At 35.2% G+C, this 17,910-nt stretch overlaps 1 protein-coding gene across 3 annotated transcripts in view; it reads right to left on the bottom strand.

Annotated features, from left to right (window-relative positions):
* Positions 1–290: 290 nt before the first annotated feature.
* MAP3K7 (mitogen-activated protein kinase kinase kinase 7) overlaps positions 291–17,910 on the bottom strand; it is a 64,560-nt gene continuing 46,940 nt past the window's right edge. For 2 of the 3 annotated variants that reach the window (XM_061427800.1, XM_061427801.1), the window contains 4 exons: positions 10,161–10,266; positions 5,448–5,509; positions 4,655–4,770; positions 291–2,184 (listed from right to left, as the gene is read on the bottom strand). In XM_061427800.1, the coding sequence (XP_061283784.1) occupies positions 2,004–2,184; positions 4,655–4,770; positions 5,448–5,509; positions 10,161–10,266 (465 nt within the window). In that variant the 3' untranslated portion in view covers positions 291–2,003. The remainder of the gene's footprint in view (positions 2,185–4,654; positions 4,771–5,447; positions 5,510–10,160; positions 10,267–17,910) is intronic. The other variant, XR_009738508.1, reaches the window with a different exon arrangement.

Below are 17,910 nucleotides of genomic sequence, written 5' to 3'. Positions count from 1 at the left end.
TTTCTTCCATTTACCTATTTGGGATATTTTTATGAAGTGACTGCATATAGTAATAATAATAAACTTTCCCTTTAAGTATGTAATGTATAACAAAAACACATTAATGACCAGAAATAAAATCTACAATCTGCTAAATCCTAATGGAAGTTCCATCTTAGCATCCACGCTTGGCTATCTCATGCTCTGAGATGATTAGAAAAGTCTCTAAACACTGGCTAGGTCCCTTTTGGTGGAGTGACAGATGTACAAACAAGCGTAATACTATGAAAGAGTGACGCTTTTCCTTAAAGTTACTCTCCATGTCAATTTTATTCGACTACTAATACATTGAGCCTAATATCACCTTTGGCTAGGTAATTAAATTATTTGGGAATGAAAACTCTGTTTATTTAAATGAAATAAGTCAATATTTATTGATATTTATCAGAAACTTTTAAATAATAGATTCTGAAGAAGCTAAAAATGACACAGTTAAGTACAAACTGTCCTTTACCTTTATTGCTTGTATACACAAGAAATACATTATAAAACTAGTGGGAAGAGGAAAAAATAATGGAAGAAAAAGTTACCTGCTTTAGTATTTTTAAGAATAGTTTTGATAACTTCTTAGATCAACTTGCTTATCTGAAACAGAGCAAAACTACAATACAATCACAATATAATTCTAATAATCACAGCAATTATGCTTTCATTTTTAATTTTCTCTTCATAAAACATTAATGCTATAAAAATGAGGTTGATGACATCCTTATTTAAAAGACACATTATACTGGTATCAAAATGTAGTTTATTTTAATACCAACTGAAAAAATAGAGCTTATATAGTCTATTATTTCAATGAAGTTTTATTATTACTTTTATTTTCAAAGTTGGTAGCAAAGTTACTGTTAACAATATAAATTTTTTCTTTATAAGCGAAATTCCTTTAAAAGTGTTGAAAGGCATTCTAGGATGGGCTTGCAAGGAAAATCAATCATTCCAATATTGATAAATAGGATACTTGATGAATTGAGATTTATTCCTTTAACTTCCTCACTAACTTGTCCTGATTTGTCAGGTTTTTTACTCATTTGGTATCGTAAAAGTAGTTTAGGCCTGAGCCTTTTAGCTGGAGCAATTATTTCCATTTTCCATGATTTCTCTTCAGTTTTCCAAATATACAATAAAACAATACAATAATCACTGCAGGAAGGAATGATCAGTTAAGTTGGATCATGTTCATTTACCTTTTAATTTCATTTAAGGGATATTAATATTAGTCATAAAAGCTTTACAGTTTCAGCACACATACACGCAATCACAGAATTAAAAATCTTTATACCTTTTAAGAAAAGGGTTCCACTTTGTTCAATGTATCATAGTCAAATTTAAGTCTAAAGAAATACACTTCTATTAAATACAGCGGCCATCACTTACCTTAAAGTTTATGGATAAAGTTCAGTACTGATCCAAGGATGCTGGCATCAAAGCCCTCCCTCTCAACTATCCCTAGTTTCTGCATTTCTATAATGTACCACCAATTATTCTAGATTTATAATACCCTGTCTTTAACTTGGTATATACCACCTTTTGGATAAAAAGATTATTGGTTGTTTGAGATGAGATACAAGAACAAAATCATTCTTGAGGTTCCACCTCGAAAAAAAGACGATGTTTGCTCATAGCAGCTAGTTTGACACCCCTGTTTTCCTTAGGCTAGCCTTCACACAACGAGCATGCATATACAGCCATGGTTCACTGCATCTGTTCTGAAGTTGAGAACTGCTGCTTATTCAAGTACAGATGCCCCCATGTGATGTAAGGAGACAGTTGAATTGCATGTCCACCATGAGAAAAGGAAAATAAACGATGAAACAAATGCAGCAAATATAGGCAGCTGGCATTCAGAACACGCCAAAAAGCTAACACTCATGAATTGTCATTATAAGGGTCTTTCTTTCCTTTAAAAAAAAAAAAAAAAAAGTCTTTCTTTGCATATTTTGAAATTTACGGGTCCCAGAGAATCATGAAGTGCCTTGTCGTTTTTGCTGCTGACTCCTGATGACCTCGAGCTGTTTTTTGCATTGCTGATAGTAAGTTGAAAGGCTTTTGTTCTCATCTAAAAGCTTTTTATGTTCCTGCACCAGACGAGATGTATTTTGCTGGTCCTTTTCATCCTGGTCCAGTTCTGCAACTAGTTCCTGCCTAAAACAAACACCACACATTACACAGGATGGAACTATTCCTACCTTACCAGCTGGTGATAAAAGCTCTAAATAATTAGAACTTTGATTCTGGGTCTATCATTATACATCTTAGGTACACTGCTGCTGCTGCTACTAACGGAGAAGGCAATGGCACCGCACTCCAGTACTCTTGCCTGGAAAACCCCATGAATGGAGGCTAGGTACACTAGTCGGACACAATTATGGGCTGGAATGGAAACTATCATCTACTCTTCTAGCATACCCATACAAATATCATACTCCTTTTAATAAGCGTAACTGTACTTAGGTAAGTAGTGAAAACAGATAAAATGGTATAATAAAGTTCCAGAAAATTTCATTTGTTACCCCTTGTATGTAGGAAGGAAGAAAAAAGGCTGGGAAGAGCTTACTCTGGCTCCATTAAAAGTAACCCTTGAAGTTTTAATCATTCACATTTGACTTTCACATTCCCGTTTTCATATGCAAAGTTGAAGTCACAATTGTATTCAACTACAATGCAGTGGTAGCTAATAAAACATTGCCAAGATAATTAAAATAGGTGCTATCCAACTTAAATCCTACTTAAATCCAACTTAATTTCCTACTTTGAAAATAATGAAATGAATACAAAGTACCACCCTTGCAATTATTTTTGAGAAAAACCAGAGTCTTTTACAGCCTGATAAACTTTTTTAAGTGCCTTTTATTTAGAGGATATTATGTATTAGTTCCTAAAGGGACTCTACTAGAAACAACTGAATAATTAATGAAAGGCTCTCAAACAAAAATTTACTAGTAACATTTCTTAAAGTACTTAAAACAGATTAAAACTGCCATATTTTTTTACAGTGTCCCTCAATTCATCCTGTGTTTTTTTTTCCAGCACAGAATTCCTCTTTCAAATGATTAAAGTATGAAAACAGTACAGATTAAACATGTGACATAAGAAATAGCTTTTTTCCTTAACATAAAGTGTGACAAAATTCCATAGTTCTACAGTTCATACAGTTTAATATTTAATCTATTTAGCTTTACCTTTAAAATGTTAAACTGAATTTATCAAAATCATGGTATTAGAAAATTGTGAAAAAACCTTTTTTCTCCTTTCTTGAAAGTACCACCATAAATCAGTGTCAAAGGAGTAAAATTTCATGAAGGTCATGTTCAAGAAAACGGAAACACTGTTTCTTAAGAATCTCAAGTAGAGAAGAATGGAAATGGGACTGTATTTCTTTAAATGGGGAGAAAAGTAGTCTATTTCCCAGAGCAACGTGTGAGTATTGAACTCCTCAGAAAAACACTCAGAGATGAAATAAAGCCCTCTAATAAGTCATTCTACTCTCTGAAACATATACCTGGAGAGACTCTACCAAAATGTTTCTAAGATAAAGCACAACTAAACAATAGTAAATCAAATTATTTTACCTGTGTCCAAGGACAATAAATCCGTTTACCAATAAACCTAAATAGCTTTTAACTTTAAAATTCTGAGAACATAAAATATATGGTTAAGATCACCTATTTATTTCCCTTATGTCTTGCTAATATAATAAAATTCAGTCAAGAGTTCAGTCATACATGGAAAATTAGCCAGGGGTGCTTAAAAAACATAAATATAGAAGATTCTTTAAAAAACTAGGAATAAAACTACCATATGACCTAGCAATCCCACTCCTAGGCATATACCCTGAGGAAACCGGAAGTGAAAAAGACACATGTATCCCATTCATTGCAGCACTATTTACAATAGCTAGAACATGGAAGCGACCTAGACGTCCACTGACAGATGAATAGATAAAGAAGTTGTGGCACATAAACACAATGGAATATTACTCAGCCATAAAAAAGAACACATTTGAGTCAGTTCTGATGAGGTGGATGAACCTAGAACCTATTATAAAGAGTGAAGTGAGTCAGAAGGAGAAAGATAATATGGTATTCCAATGCATATATATATGGAATCTATAAAAATGGTACTGAAGAATTTATTTATAGGGCAGCAATGGAGAAACAGACATAGTAGAATAGACTTATGGACATGGGGAGAGGGGAGGAGGCAGTGAGATGTATGCAAAGAGTAATGTAGAAACTGACATTACCATATGTAAAATAGCCAATGGGAATTTGCTGTGTGCAGGAAACTCAAACAGGGGATCTGAGGGGTGGGATGGGGTGAGAGATGGGAGGGAGGTTCAAAAGGGAGGTGATATATGTATACCGATGGCTGATTCATGGTGAGGTTTGACAGAAAACAACAAAATTCTCTAAAGCAGTTATCTGTCAATAAAAAAATTAAAAAAAAAAAAAAAAGAACAAACATAAACATAGAGAAAAGCTCCACATGAGACATATACTTCCTGATTAATTCCAAGAATTATGGTTTTCATGTCTTTAAACAATATTGCACCTTAGCACATTTTAAACTCAAAATACCAATTATTTATTTTTATTCATAAAAGATAACTTACTTTCTCTGTAATAACAATGCAATTTCTGTTTGGACTTTCATGTATTCCTGTGCCATCTTACAATGCTGTTCAAACACTGCCATAGATTCTTTGGAGTTTGGGCATGGTGCTAGAGGCTGGAAATAAATCACAAATGTTAAAAATATAATTAAATCAAATCTCAATATCTAGCTGAGCATTAAGACAGACACTGTAATAAGACTTTTATAGCACTAAAGCAATGATCTTTTAAAAATAAGTGTTAAATAAACCAGGCCTAGAAAATCTCAGTGTCCTTTGCCAGTGTTAACTCAGATCTTAAATTTATACTTGCTGTTTTCAAACTTTTGAACCATGACTACCGTACTCTTGACCTCTGGTTTTACATTTCAGTTGCCAAACTATTATACTGAAAGATGTTTACAGCTCTCATACTCAGGCAGAGAAGTGTATTACTTATATTTTAGTCACCATGAACATGCCAATGTATCACAAAATCTATTAAGGAGAAATGAGCTTATATGAGTTTTAAATTTTAATACACTAACAATGAAGAGCCAAGACCTATTCTTGGCAGCTGAACAAAGATGAGAGTATTTTAAGGTGATTGTTGGATTCGAAACATATGATTCTGGCAATCTCACCAACTTAATTGAGAATCAATTATTTCAATTTGATTTTTAAAAGTTTAAGGAGGCCAACTGAAAGCATAAATAAATGCATACACAATGACAAATAAGAACACAACCACCAGCTTTAAAGACAAACTTCTCTAAAAAGGAAAAAGGAAACTGCTGAGAAAGTACTCCTTTACCTGTAGTTGGTGATCCAGTGTAAGATATGCCATTGGGATGGAATTATCTGATCCATTGGTATCTGGAATTACAGCATGTGTTTTATTTATTTTCTGTCATAAATAATTAAAAACATAGCAAGAAAGCAGATGATTGTTTTTCCTAGAGAAAAAAGTTATTGCTACTGGTAATTTTTTATTTCTAAAGGTAAACAGAGGACATCCAATTACAGATAATTGGAGTACAACCATACTCTCATGCCTAAATTTAAGCTGGCTATGAACTGAACACCATATATTAAAGCATGTAAGCCCTTGTTTAATTAAAATCAAAAACAGTCATATGGGACCTTTATATTTTAAATTCAGTCTTATGGACTTCTACCTAATCAAGCCTCACATTCCTTCTCTCCTCGATCACATTAAGTTTACTATAAGGCTGTGCCAACTCAGCAATTATCAGTGTTCCTTCACAGGGAAAGGGGGAAAGCAAGAGGTACATTCTTTTCCAGTAGGTCAGCCTCAATTAATAAAGATTCTAGCCGCCCATCCCACTCCTCCCAATGAGAATCACTGCAGAGAACGAGAGGTGTTACTGATAGGAGTGTATTACACACATGGACAGCAAGAAAAGTGTGACTTAATGTCAAAACAATTAAATGGGTTAACTCGAACAACCAACCAGCCAATTTATCAAAATATCTGAACACACAAGTTTTGTTTGTATTTCAAAAAGAGGTAAAACTGCCACAACAACTCGCTAGAGAAGCATGGGTCGCTCTCTTCCCAATATGAACATGTATATATGTTTCTAGGAGCAGGAAGGATAACTGGGAGGTAATAGAGACTTTCCTATTTCAGAAGTAGCTGCTTCCCCAGTATTAACAGAGAATAAATGAGTTAAGCACGTGAGCTATTCACCCTTTTTCTGTTAGAGACTCCAGGAAAGAGTGGTGTAGATGAAGGCAAGGTCAGGAAGACAGCCAGGCACTTCCTCAAATACAATAAAAAACTAAGACAGTTAGATGGTTCAATAACCTCCTAAGTTACTGCTGACTGATATTCCAGTTTTGTTATTTGTTTTTTTAAAGCCACTGAGAATGTGTTTTCAAATAACTCCAAAAACTAAGCTAATTCAGAGCAGATGAGATAATGTATTTAAGGAATACCATGCAGTGCTAGCTCGTCTCTGGGGAGGACTCAACACATGGTGCTGGTTCTTCCTTTTTAATTATTGTCTTTGATACTAAGTGAAGAATTGGGAAAGCACAGCAATTTAAGATATTCAAGTTTACATTTCAGATTTAAAAAGTCATGTTAAACTGTTGCTGTTGTTTAGTTGCTAAGTTGTGTGCTGGAGTGCAATAAAGAAGGAATAACAGAGTATTGCCTTAGAGCTTTAACCCTAAAATCATATATTAATGCAAAGGCTTTCTTTGAAATAGCTAAACAAGAAATACATTTATTTTTCTGATGAAACCTCTCCCCACCCCCTGCAATAGTTTCAAATAATTCCTCCACTGATTACTGCTTTTCACAAAATTAAACTTATTAAAGGTGATTTCCTCTGAACTTACTGGAAAAATTAAGTGTCTTCAAATTTCTTTAATATTTCTACTCTTATCACTCTTTCTTAAATCTTTGATACTTCATATATCATATTTAATCAGTCCCCTTTCCCAATATGTATTTCAGAATTAAACATATCAATGTTTCACAGTATTCTGGGGGTTAAAAAAAAAAAAAAAAGAGTCCAAGGATTGTGCTATTTTCAAACAATTTTAAAGCCCTCTGATGGTGGGAATTAAGGTCCTTTACTAAATTTCATCTGTTCTCTGAATCCAAGAAGTGAGATTTTACCTTCTCACTTAAACTGAAATTCAGCTTTCAGTTTCTGGTTACAAGGCTTTCCTGACAGCTCAGTTGGTAAAGAATCTGCCTGCAATGCAGGAGACCTGGGTTCAATCTTTGGGTTGGGAAGATCCGCTGGAGAAGGGAAAGGCTACCCACTCCAGTACTCTGGCCTACGGAATTTCATGGACTGTACAGTCCATGGGGTTGCAAAGAGTTGGACGTGACTGAGCGACTTTCACTTTCTGGTTTTAAGACAGCAAGGTTATTCCATGAAAGTCTGTCTTATAATGTTTTAATTGCTGATCAAATCTAACTTCTTTTCCTAAATATCAGAATTGATATTGAGTTGGTTAAGTTAGGTAAAACCTCTCGTCCAGTCTCTTAAACACAAAACTTATAACTATCTCATATTCTCTAAGTATATGCTCCCTTCAACTAGAATGCTGTCTTCTCCTTTCTGCTTTATGACTAAATAATAAATCTCATTTTTTTTTTTTTTAAAGTCACAGACTATGCCAGGTCTTATCTACAATTACTAAAACACTCAGCTTATACTGTAAATGTAGCAGTTTGTTATATACCATGATGAGTTTACTTTTAATGTGTCAGTACCATGACTCTAATCAGAATACAAACAAATGGGGCATGACTCATGTTTCAATCTTTGCAAAGTACTAGGTACAGGGCCATCTCTTGAGTGAGTGTCCCCCCACCACTGTGGCACGCTCTACTGGATCCAGGTTATCTCTCTTACTAGCTGCTCTTGGGTATGTCGGTCTTTTTTTATCCCCAATATATCACAAGTAGAAACCCATATTACAAGAGCACTATGCATTACAATTATTATTTTGTTCTTTTTCTCTGAAAAACACAAAAAACTGCTGCCCTTTTAAATTAAAAAACCCAATTAATTAGGTTGTTTTAACATATGCACTTCTACATTTTTTTCTTGGTCAGTGGGCCTTGAAAGAAAAAGGTTTTACCTGTCTCTTCCCTACAATTTATTCTGTTAGCTTCAGTATCAATATTTTTCTTAGAAACAGTGCAAAGCTGAACTTTATTATTTACAAACTTAAACCAGATTCTCAATACCTAAAATTATATTCAAAATTATTTAAAAACAATAACCACACATTTATAGTATATTTCACAGCAGAGATGAAATTTAGTTGATACTGTAACCTGGACTTATGTATGATGCCTAGCTATTGGTGTTTTGTGGTATTTTAGGTTCCAGAAAAGGAACAAAGAGAGATGGAAGTTGGAAGAAGAAGAACACATAAAATGGAATCACAGCAGTTAAATGAGAGGGATGTAGGAGAACTCTGATTTTGCCCTCATGAATTCGCTATCTGCCCCACTTTGACTGGGATGTCTAGGTTAGTCCAGGATGAAATGAGAAGACCCAGCAAATGCTGTAATGCCAGGGCAAGTATACCCTCATTGAAGGATGTGTGAATCAAAGAGAGCTAAAACTACCTGAATGTCAACAGTCAAATCTGTCAAGATCATTTCCCTGTCCCTTTCTGAGGAGAAGCCTGTCATGATAAACATGTGCTGAGTAGTGGGCAATGTTCTGGAAAATTGGAGGCTGGGCTGTGATGGGGGTGAAATTCAGGAGTTTCTGCCACCACTAAATTTAAACTTTCTAAAACTAGGGAGTACATCCAAGGCTAAATATAGTTCTATCTTACATGACACAGAGAAAAGCCACCCAGTTAATTTTTTTTAATTGCATTATGAACTTGACGATACCATGTCAAATATCTATAAATACTTATAAGCAGAATTGCAGTTTGTAAAGACAGAAAGCTGACTTTTTAATTTCAATTTAATTGCCATTATTAATACCATTGTTGATCTGATATAAAATCCCAAATGGTTTAGTTTTTCGAGGTCTAAGAGATCATCTTCCCTCTCTGACACAATAACATATAAATAATTTTCATAGAAGAATATTCTGCATATTTATCAAGGTATCCTCTGAATGCTAAAGAAAAGTTAATTTTATTATGGCACATAATTTCCTGGTTACCCATAATGAAACTATTTCATTACTACCTTCAGATAGACAGATTTTACTTATATTCTGATTTTGATCAGTTAAGTTATTCATGTTGGAGAGTTTTAATAACTCTTCAGTTCAGTTCAGTTGCTCAGTTGTGTCTGACTCTTTGCGACCCTATGAATCTCAGTACGCCAGGCCTCCCTGTCCATCACCAGCTCCCGGAGTTCACTCAGACTCACGTCCATCGAATCAGTGATGCCATCCAGCCATCTCATCCTCTGTCGTCCCCTTCTCCTCTTACAGGCCTTTAAAAATCTATTTAACAGGCTATTTATGTGACGGAAATGAGGTCTCTCTCTCAGTTAAAAATGATTCAAAAGGTCAAAGGACAGAAAAAAAAATTTTTTTCTTACCAAGGTACACAATATCTTGTATTTTTAAAACAAAACACTGAGATGAAGATGATTACTTTACTATCCTGTTTTTAGTTATTCAAAAAATGAGAATTAACTACTATCATTACTACCAGAAGGATATATTGTAATAGAAAAATCAGATTGAAATATCAACAACAGAGTATCTTTCTACTTAAAAAATCCCCAAACAAACCATCTTCAAAATACAGGTTTAGTATGGCGGGGGCGGTGGGGGGGGGGGGGTGGGCGGTAGAAGGGGAACCACATGAGGAAAAGTAGTTTCCGTCTTAGTAGTCAAAAAGATATTTTAAAATTTATTGCTAAATATTCGATTTTATTAATAGGGAAATCTAAACTACAGTATAACGCCAGTCTTTATAAACATTAGAGTTATCACATGATTAAATGAACATAAACATGATAAATTCAACTTTATTGAGGAAATAAACTGGTCACCTGTGGAATCATCAGGGGTCCATGGATGACTGCGAGCTGGCTTTTCTGAGGTTGGTCCTGAGGTAGTGATCATTCTGACGCTAGGACTGGATGACCTACTGCTCACCTGGAGGAAGAAATGACAGGAGGAACAAAGTGTGATTTTGATATAAAAACAAAAATAACGAGAAAATTTCTATTCTAAGGCAAAGGAAAGACTTCCATTTTTATCAGAAGAGGTTCTAAAACACTTGCAAGAAATCAAATAGATCCTCTAGGAATATTATATTAATATATGTATGCTAAAATTTTATATGCATTCACACCTAATACCTCTTAGAAACCAATAAGCTTGCAAGAAAGTAAGGGAAATGCTCTGAGACCAGAAATAAAGTCTAGCAAGTGCTTAAGCTGCTAGCCCTGGGCATTTCAGCTGAAGCCCAATGGCCTGGAGCTTCTCTGTTCTGCCTGCCTGCTGTCCTCAGAGGAACAGGCACAAAGTCTGGGGTCTTTGCACAATGGGAGTAGGACTGGAGAACCTCCTGCTTAAAGCTAAAACCCAAGCAGGCCTCATTCTCAGTAAACCAGAAAAACAAAACCACAAAACCTACCCTACAAAAGTGGTAACAAGTAAATCTGTCTACCTTAAGTAGCAGCTCTGGGTACAGGGTAGAAAATGTAGCTGCCATCAATCAGTAAAAAATTTCCAAACTCGATGGAAGATGTAACAAATTCCAACCATAACAAAGCCCAAGCAGAAAAACATAAGGAGAAAACCTACATTACAGACTTAAACACAGGCCACATTACAGTCAAATTCTAGAAAACAAAGAAAATAGAAGACAGTAAAATGCAGCCAGAGTGAAAAGATCATCCATGAATACCAGTTAGATCCTCAGCAGCAACAGGGAAGACAGAAGTAGAATATATTCAAACTGCTGAAAGAAAACAATTGTCACCCTAGATTTGTTCAGTCATCAAAAATGGGAAGAATTAGGTCAAAATAACATTCTCAGATGAGCAAAAACTGAGGTTACAGCCCACAGACTCTTACCAAAAGAATTTACCATCACGATGAGATATTTTGATACTCCTGTGATATATAAAACGGTCCAAAAACCAAACTATGCTCACAGTAAAACCTGACCTTCATAAAAAGCAAGTTTGGTCTAAACATATTTGTGAACCCTATGCTTAAAAAGGGATTCCCAGGTGGCACGGTGGTAAGGAATCCGCCTATCAATGCAGGAGACATAAGAGATGCAGGTTCAATCTCTGGGTCAGGAAGATCCCCTGGAGGAGGGTAGGCAACCCACTCCAGTATTCTTGTCTGGAGAATCCCATGGACAGAGGAGCCTGGCAGGCTATAGTCCATAGGGTCACAAAGAGTTGGACACAACTAAAGCGATTTAGCACACAAACACACACATGCTTAACAAAAGGGATTATGCATTCTTTTCAAGCACCCACGGAACACTTTTGCAAAATGATATAAACATTAAATGGCAGATAATTAGGTTGTTGTAACTATAAGATGAGAATATATGAGTAGACTTGTAGCACCTAACAATTCCTTTCCTAGTTCAAAATTACAGTTCTTTTACAAAACATAGACAGTGACCAAGCCTGGTCACAAAGGTACTTTTCTCTTTGAGTGTAATTACAGTCTGTTCAGACATGAACTCCAACTTGGGCCTGAAATGCTTTATACTACTCTTAAAGTCTGTGATTCCTCAAAAACATGAAAATCTCCTAAGGGCATAGATCATGTGTACTTTTCTACTGGTCACTCCAGGATTAAGGAGATTGCTGAATACATCATATAATGAATAAAAACCACATACATGGTAAAGAACCATATAATAAAGACTCATTAATAATAACAAGCTTTTGGTATTCAAATGTAAGACTGGTGTTTAGGTTTATTTACCACTGATATATAATAAGAATGAGAATATACACCATAGAGAATGGTGATGAAATAATCAACTGTTATTTTTAGAATGCTGTTAACCTCTGTAAACAAATAGATATGACATTATTCCTCAGTCCTTTAACCTTCTTTGTCTGAAAGCCAAGTCTTGAATTAATAAGTACCGTGATATGACCACAGTTATAATTTCTATTGCAAATACAGAGCAATTTTTCTTCAGAGTGCTAGAAGAAGAGGATTTCAGTCAGCCTAATTCTTTGTCAATATTTTACATATAAATATTTGTCACATATGAGAACCAATATCAGTTGTGAGAAATTAAACAAGATAAAATACAAGATTAGGTTTACAAAGTATAAGAATGAATTCTGTACACTAAAAAAAAGGGTCACTGAATATGTGGTATTAAATAATCCCACTTGAACCTAGTATGAATTATTATAATCCTTAAACTTAAATCTTTTGCAAGAGAATTCTTTGCTACTTTATTTCTCTCATCTCATCTCATGTGCACACTCATTTGTTCTACTTCAGATTTCCCAGGAGTTCTAAAACTAAGAAATAAGGCTAATATTTTTAGGTCATCTCATAACTGGTCTTTCTTCAAGGCTATAAGAAAAGCTACAACTTAAATTTAAATCCATAAATTAAGTAAACCAGTCTTTGTATTTCAAGGAATGAGCATCTCAACAAGTAACACAATATGCTAACATTTGTATTAAAAAAAAAAAAAACTAAAGAAATACTCAAAAGCAAACCATATTTTTTGAATACCTGAAAAAATCCAAGGCATAAATCAGGACAGGTAATACTTTGATAATTTAAAAGAAGTATCAAACTGCTGGCAACTGAGTATGAAGGAAGTCTTATTTTTATAGTAGCTGTTTAAAAAAAAAAAAAATCACTGATGGCCATAAATGCTCTGAAAACTACTAAAACTCATTTAGGTTGCTCCTTCCTTCAAGACATTTACAATTTCCTTCAAGACATTTATAATTACTTTATTCTCAAAGAAACGGAAAAGTTTAATAAGAAATATAGAGAAACTTGACTTACCACAAGGACTGGCTATGAAAGTGGTTCAGAAATGCCACACAGCAATTTAAGGCAGCAAAAGAATACTAAGCCAAATTTAAACTGCAGGGCGAATGACCATCAGTAGACACAAACCCAAACTGGACTTGGACCAAAACTTATAAAAAGGAATTGGGAGTTATTTACAAACAAAAATAAAGCTCTGCTTTTTATGTTTCACCTGAAAGACTGGGAAAATATTTTCATAAGTTAAGAATCTACGGCCAGGGTTACTATTAGACTGACATCTGAAAGCTATTTAAAACCCTTAGGAATCATCTTAGTTGCTAAAATTATAGGAGCACAAAACAGAGATTAAATGTTGATTTATATGATATTTTTGTGAAGTAACATCTGAAGAGCATAAATATTCAAAAGAAATGGGTATCAGTAGGTAATGTGGATGTACAAGGGTATTTACCCCATGACGATAATCACAAATTAATTAAATCTATACATGAAAGGATGTACTAAAAATATTCTTTTTAATCCAAAATTATGGGCTCAATCTAATTCTGGCTTTACCACAGTTTATTACAAGACAAATTTTAGAATTTTATTTTTCTTATATGGTCTTTAAATTCTCCAATAGGAAGGTATACTATGAATAAGGAATTATTTAGGAAATATAATTATGTAGGCTTCTGATTTAGAGCTTGAACAGAAAATTATTATTATAGACAAAAGAAATAGTATGAAAAATTGTATTCCTTAACTAAATAATGACAATGTATGATAATACATCTTTTGATATGTGACAGAAGGCCTTTAAAGCAGATACTTTCTATAGTCTCTGTACAGAAGCTTCCCTTATGATACAGAAAGAAATGAATGCCAAAGGATTTTACATCTTTTCAAGTGGTAGTTTTATTTTTCTATAGTAATATAGTGAGAAAAAGTGGTAAGAGACCTGGGGGCAGGCATACAAGCATGTACCAAGCATCTACTGGTGTGTCTGGTACTTTCACATGTTGTAAGAACCCTGGGGGTTGGACATTATGGTCCCCACTGGTACATAATGTTGAAGCTCAGGGAAATGAAGGACTTGCTCAAAGCCACATATCAGGTCAGTAAAGGTAGATTCTTGAGTCCATATAAAAATTAGTATGTCTGGTTCTCTGAATAATCACAATTGTATCATACTGCAGCTGTAATTTGTCATTGACTGCAGCACCCTCCAGGAGAAATCTTGAAAACAGATCTATAAATTTATTATCAAGGAGGATTAGCCTTGCTCAAAAATACAGTACAGTAAAAACTGATAAACAGTATTTAAATAATTAGTGATGATGCAGACCAAATGAAGCCAAACACTTGAAACTGAAGGGGTCTGGAATTACTTTACCATGCGTTGCATTCAGTTTTATATGCAAGACAGCACGATAGAGTGTAGAGTTCGTGTGCTTTTGGAATCAGATCTGGATTCAAAACTTGATTATAGCAAATACTAGCCAGTGCCAAGGGAAGTTAAGACTTAGGTAAGTTTCTCTAAGCCTCAGTCTATCTATCTGCAAAATGGGGAAAATAAAAAGTACCAAACTTTCAGGTTAAAATGTCAATAACATGTATTAGAGGCCTGACAGTAAAGGCACAAAATGGATGCACAATAAATAAAATGCAGTTGTTATTACTGAAGTTCTCCAGTTGATCTGGATGTAAGTCTGATCTGCCCAAACAAGCTCCTGGGAGACCGGGAGACTGGGCCTTCTTGGTCTGTCAATGTACCCTGGTCAAAGCCTACCACGAATGCACCTACCTGTAGTGGAGTGAGTTGGGTTTAGTATCTGTTGCTGCTGCTAAGTCGCTTCAGTCGTGTCTGACTCTGTGTGACCCCATAGACGGCAGCCCACCAGGCTCCCCCGTCCCTGGGATTCTCCAGGCAAGAATACGGGAGTGGGCTGCTATTTCCTTCTCCAAAGCATGAAAGTGAAAAGTGAAAGTGAAGTCGCTCAGTCATGTCTGACTCTTCGCAACCCCATGGACTGCAGCCTCCCAGGCTCCTCCACCCATGGGATTTTCCAGGCAAGAGTACTGGAGTGGGGTGCCATTGCCTTCTCCATTAGTATCTGTTGCAGTAAAGCAAAGCATTCTCCCCCAAGGCACTTTGGGGGTGTTTCAGTAAGGTTTTAGGGTGGCTCAGACAGTAAAGCATCTGTCTACAATGCGGGAGACCTGGGTTCGATCCCTGGGTCGGAAAGATTCTCTGGAGAAGGAAATGGCAACCCACTCCAGTAACTCTTGCCTAGAAAACCCCATGGACGGAGAAGCCTGGTGTCCATGGGGTCGCAAAGAGTTGGACACAACTGAGCGACTTCACTTGCACTTACTAGAGGATTTAGGCTTTTGGTGAGTCATTTGAAGGAGGCCACAAGGAAGGAGGGGTTCACTCTAGATTGGCTACTGTCAGAAAGCAGTGGCAATTCTACCAGGAGGGCAGAGCAGAGTAAGGGTAAAGCTGCTAACTAGTAGAACAGCAGCAGGCACTCATATCCGCCGTGAGAGGGCAGTGTTTGGTTTTCTGTGGGTGGCACAGTGATCTTGTTTTCCATCTGTGCTTAGACAACACTGTAAAATGGCCCTGTTTTGTCTCATTTTTCATGATCTCAGAGTCACTTTGTGTACTGGTGTTCTGAGATACTGTTTATTTCCAGCTTCTTACAACACCAAGGCTTTAGTATGAGATCAGTTCCTCGACATCAGGGGTGGCTTTTTTCTCAAATGGAGGCCAGATCCATTACATATGCTTAATGAGCTTCCTGAATTAATAAAAACCTCAGTTAATTTAAAAGTGAGATGTATGCTGTGTGGATTCAATCTTTTACATGAACATTACACAAGCGCTTTTAATTAAGAAGCTTGCTATGTTCACCATTCCTCCTCTCCATAGAAATGGCAGTATAAAAATTGCCAATTTTAGTTGACAGATGAAAACTTTAAATGATTTTATTAAGATCAATCTTGAATCAAGAGGCAAAGTAGAAACACCTATCCGATCACTTTCCTCTATGAGATATAATATTGAACTTCATCAGGAAACTCTCTTTTCCTCTCATGATTGTACTGGCTGGGCAAATACTTTTATGTTCTTTATCAATTTCCATGGCCAAAACAAACCAAAAAAACCCCTATGCATCTGTTTAATCACTGCTTAGCCAGACTTTAAAAACAACTATACCTTCAATTTTGAAAATCCAGATTTGCATACTTTTCCTCTCCAAATAATGTTATTTTCATGAGTAATTAGAAAGATTTAATGGTCATTTATCATAAATAACATTTTCAGGGGAAAACGTTTTCACAGCATATTAAGATTACTATTTGTCACTCTCATCCCTAACTGGATATTAGGCATTTTAAGGTTGTCATATGTAAGTAATCCTGAATGAGTGGATCAATTTTAACACTGGCTAGGCAATGGTTCTATAGAACCTGTTTCACAATGAATTTTACCACTGTATCAAATTCCCCCTTATTCTAAACCTTTGGAGTATTCAGTGACAGTTCATGCAAGTCTGCCTCAGTTCCAGTGTTTTACTATCTCATGTACACATAAATATACATGCAAATAGTAGTGATCAAAGTCTCAGGTCATACAGGATTTGTGAGCAAATAAGTAAGGCTTGGTATGGTGAGGTCAGTCCTGAAATACAGTGATGCCTTTATCCTAGAACACAGAGAAAAAGCACTGGCAGATGCTCCTGAGCTGTCTTAGAGCAAGCCTCTCATTCTTAATCAAAGGGAGAATACTTTGCTAGAGTTTTTCATAACTGGAATGTCAATGGCAATAGTAAACAGCATTAAAAAGGCTGAGTTCATCAAACCTTTAAGGGATCAAAGCGAATACCAGATGTCAAGCTATCTATTACTAAATGCCCTGATTAATGCTTGAAGTATTTGAGGGGGAGAGAGTGGGAAATTTCATTCAAAAGTTCTGAGATCTCTCAAAAGCAGATATACTGAAAAAGATGCTATTAAATTAATAAAATTAAGATTTAGGATCACTTAATATCATAATAAATTAGTATTATACATATTTATTTTATGCATATATGTGTGCATATGCATATAGCTGTACATATATGAATTTGAAGGTGTGTGTGGGCATTATGAGAAATATTTCCAGATATAAGTGAAGATCAAAGATATTTATTTTTAAATATCTCAAGAAGTTTCTGTTAGTTAAGTTAGTTGATGGCTAGAAAAGGCTTTCAAATTTTTATTAACAACTACAAAGAATCTCTAAAATTTCAAGCATGTTATAAAAAAGAAGTAATAATAAACACCTTTTAAGATGAAAAATACTAACACGTTTTACCAGAAATTAAATCGCATTGGTTGTAACACATAATCCTGTAATTTTTTATGTGGTATTTTTATCACTTCAGATGCATGCTACAGTATTAAAATTTATTTCGGCACAACTGAAAGCAAATCAACAACAAAACCTCATAATTAGTTCTCACTTCATTTTAAGAATATGATATAAATTATACATGTTAGGTATTGATGTAAATAATAAAAAAGGCAATGATTGCTACTTTATATACTTGGTTGGTTAAAACTCTGCACCTGTTCAATAATGGCTTAAACTGCAGCACTGTCTGGGACATCTTCAAAGAGGTAAAGGGAGTTTAGAAGAACATCCAGAAATACAAAGATGAAGAATAAAACCCTTAACAACTGGGACAGAAGCCCTGCTAGAGTTCATCCATTTGCTTAGTAAATACTGGCTTAAGGATGTTTAAAAATGTAAATCTAGCGGAT

The sequence above is a fragment of the Bos javanicus genome, chromosome 9 (genome assembly GCF_032452875.1).
Source record: "Bos javanicus breed banteng chromosome 9, ARS-OSU_banteng_1.0, whole genome shotgun sequence".
In the NCBI taxonomy this organism is placed as follows: Eukaryota; Metazoa; Chordata; class Mammalia; order Artiodactyla; family Bovidae; genus Bos; species Bos javanicus.
The sequence above is the reverse complement of the archived record's forward strand: the minus strand, read 5'-3'. Positions and strand labels throughout refer to the sequence as shown.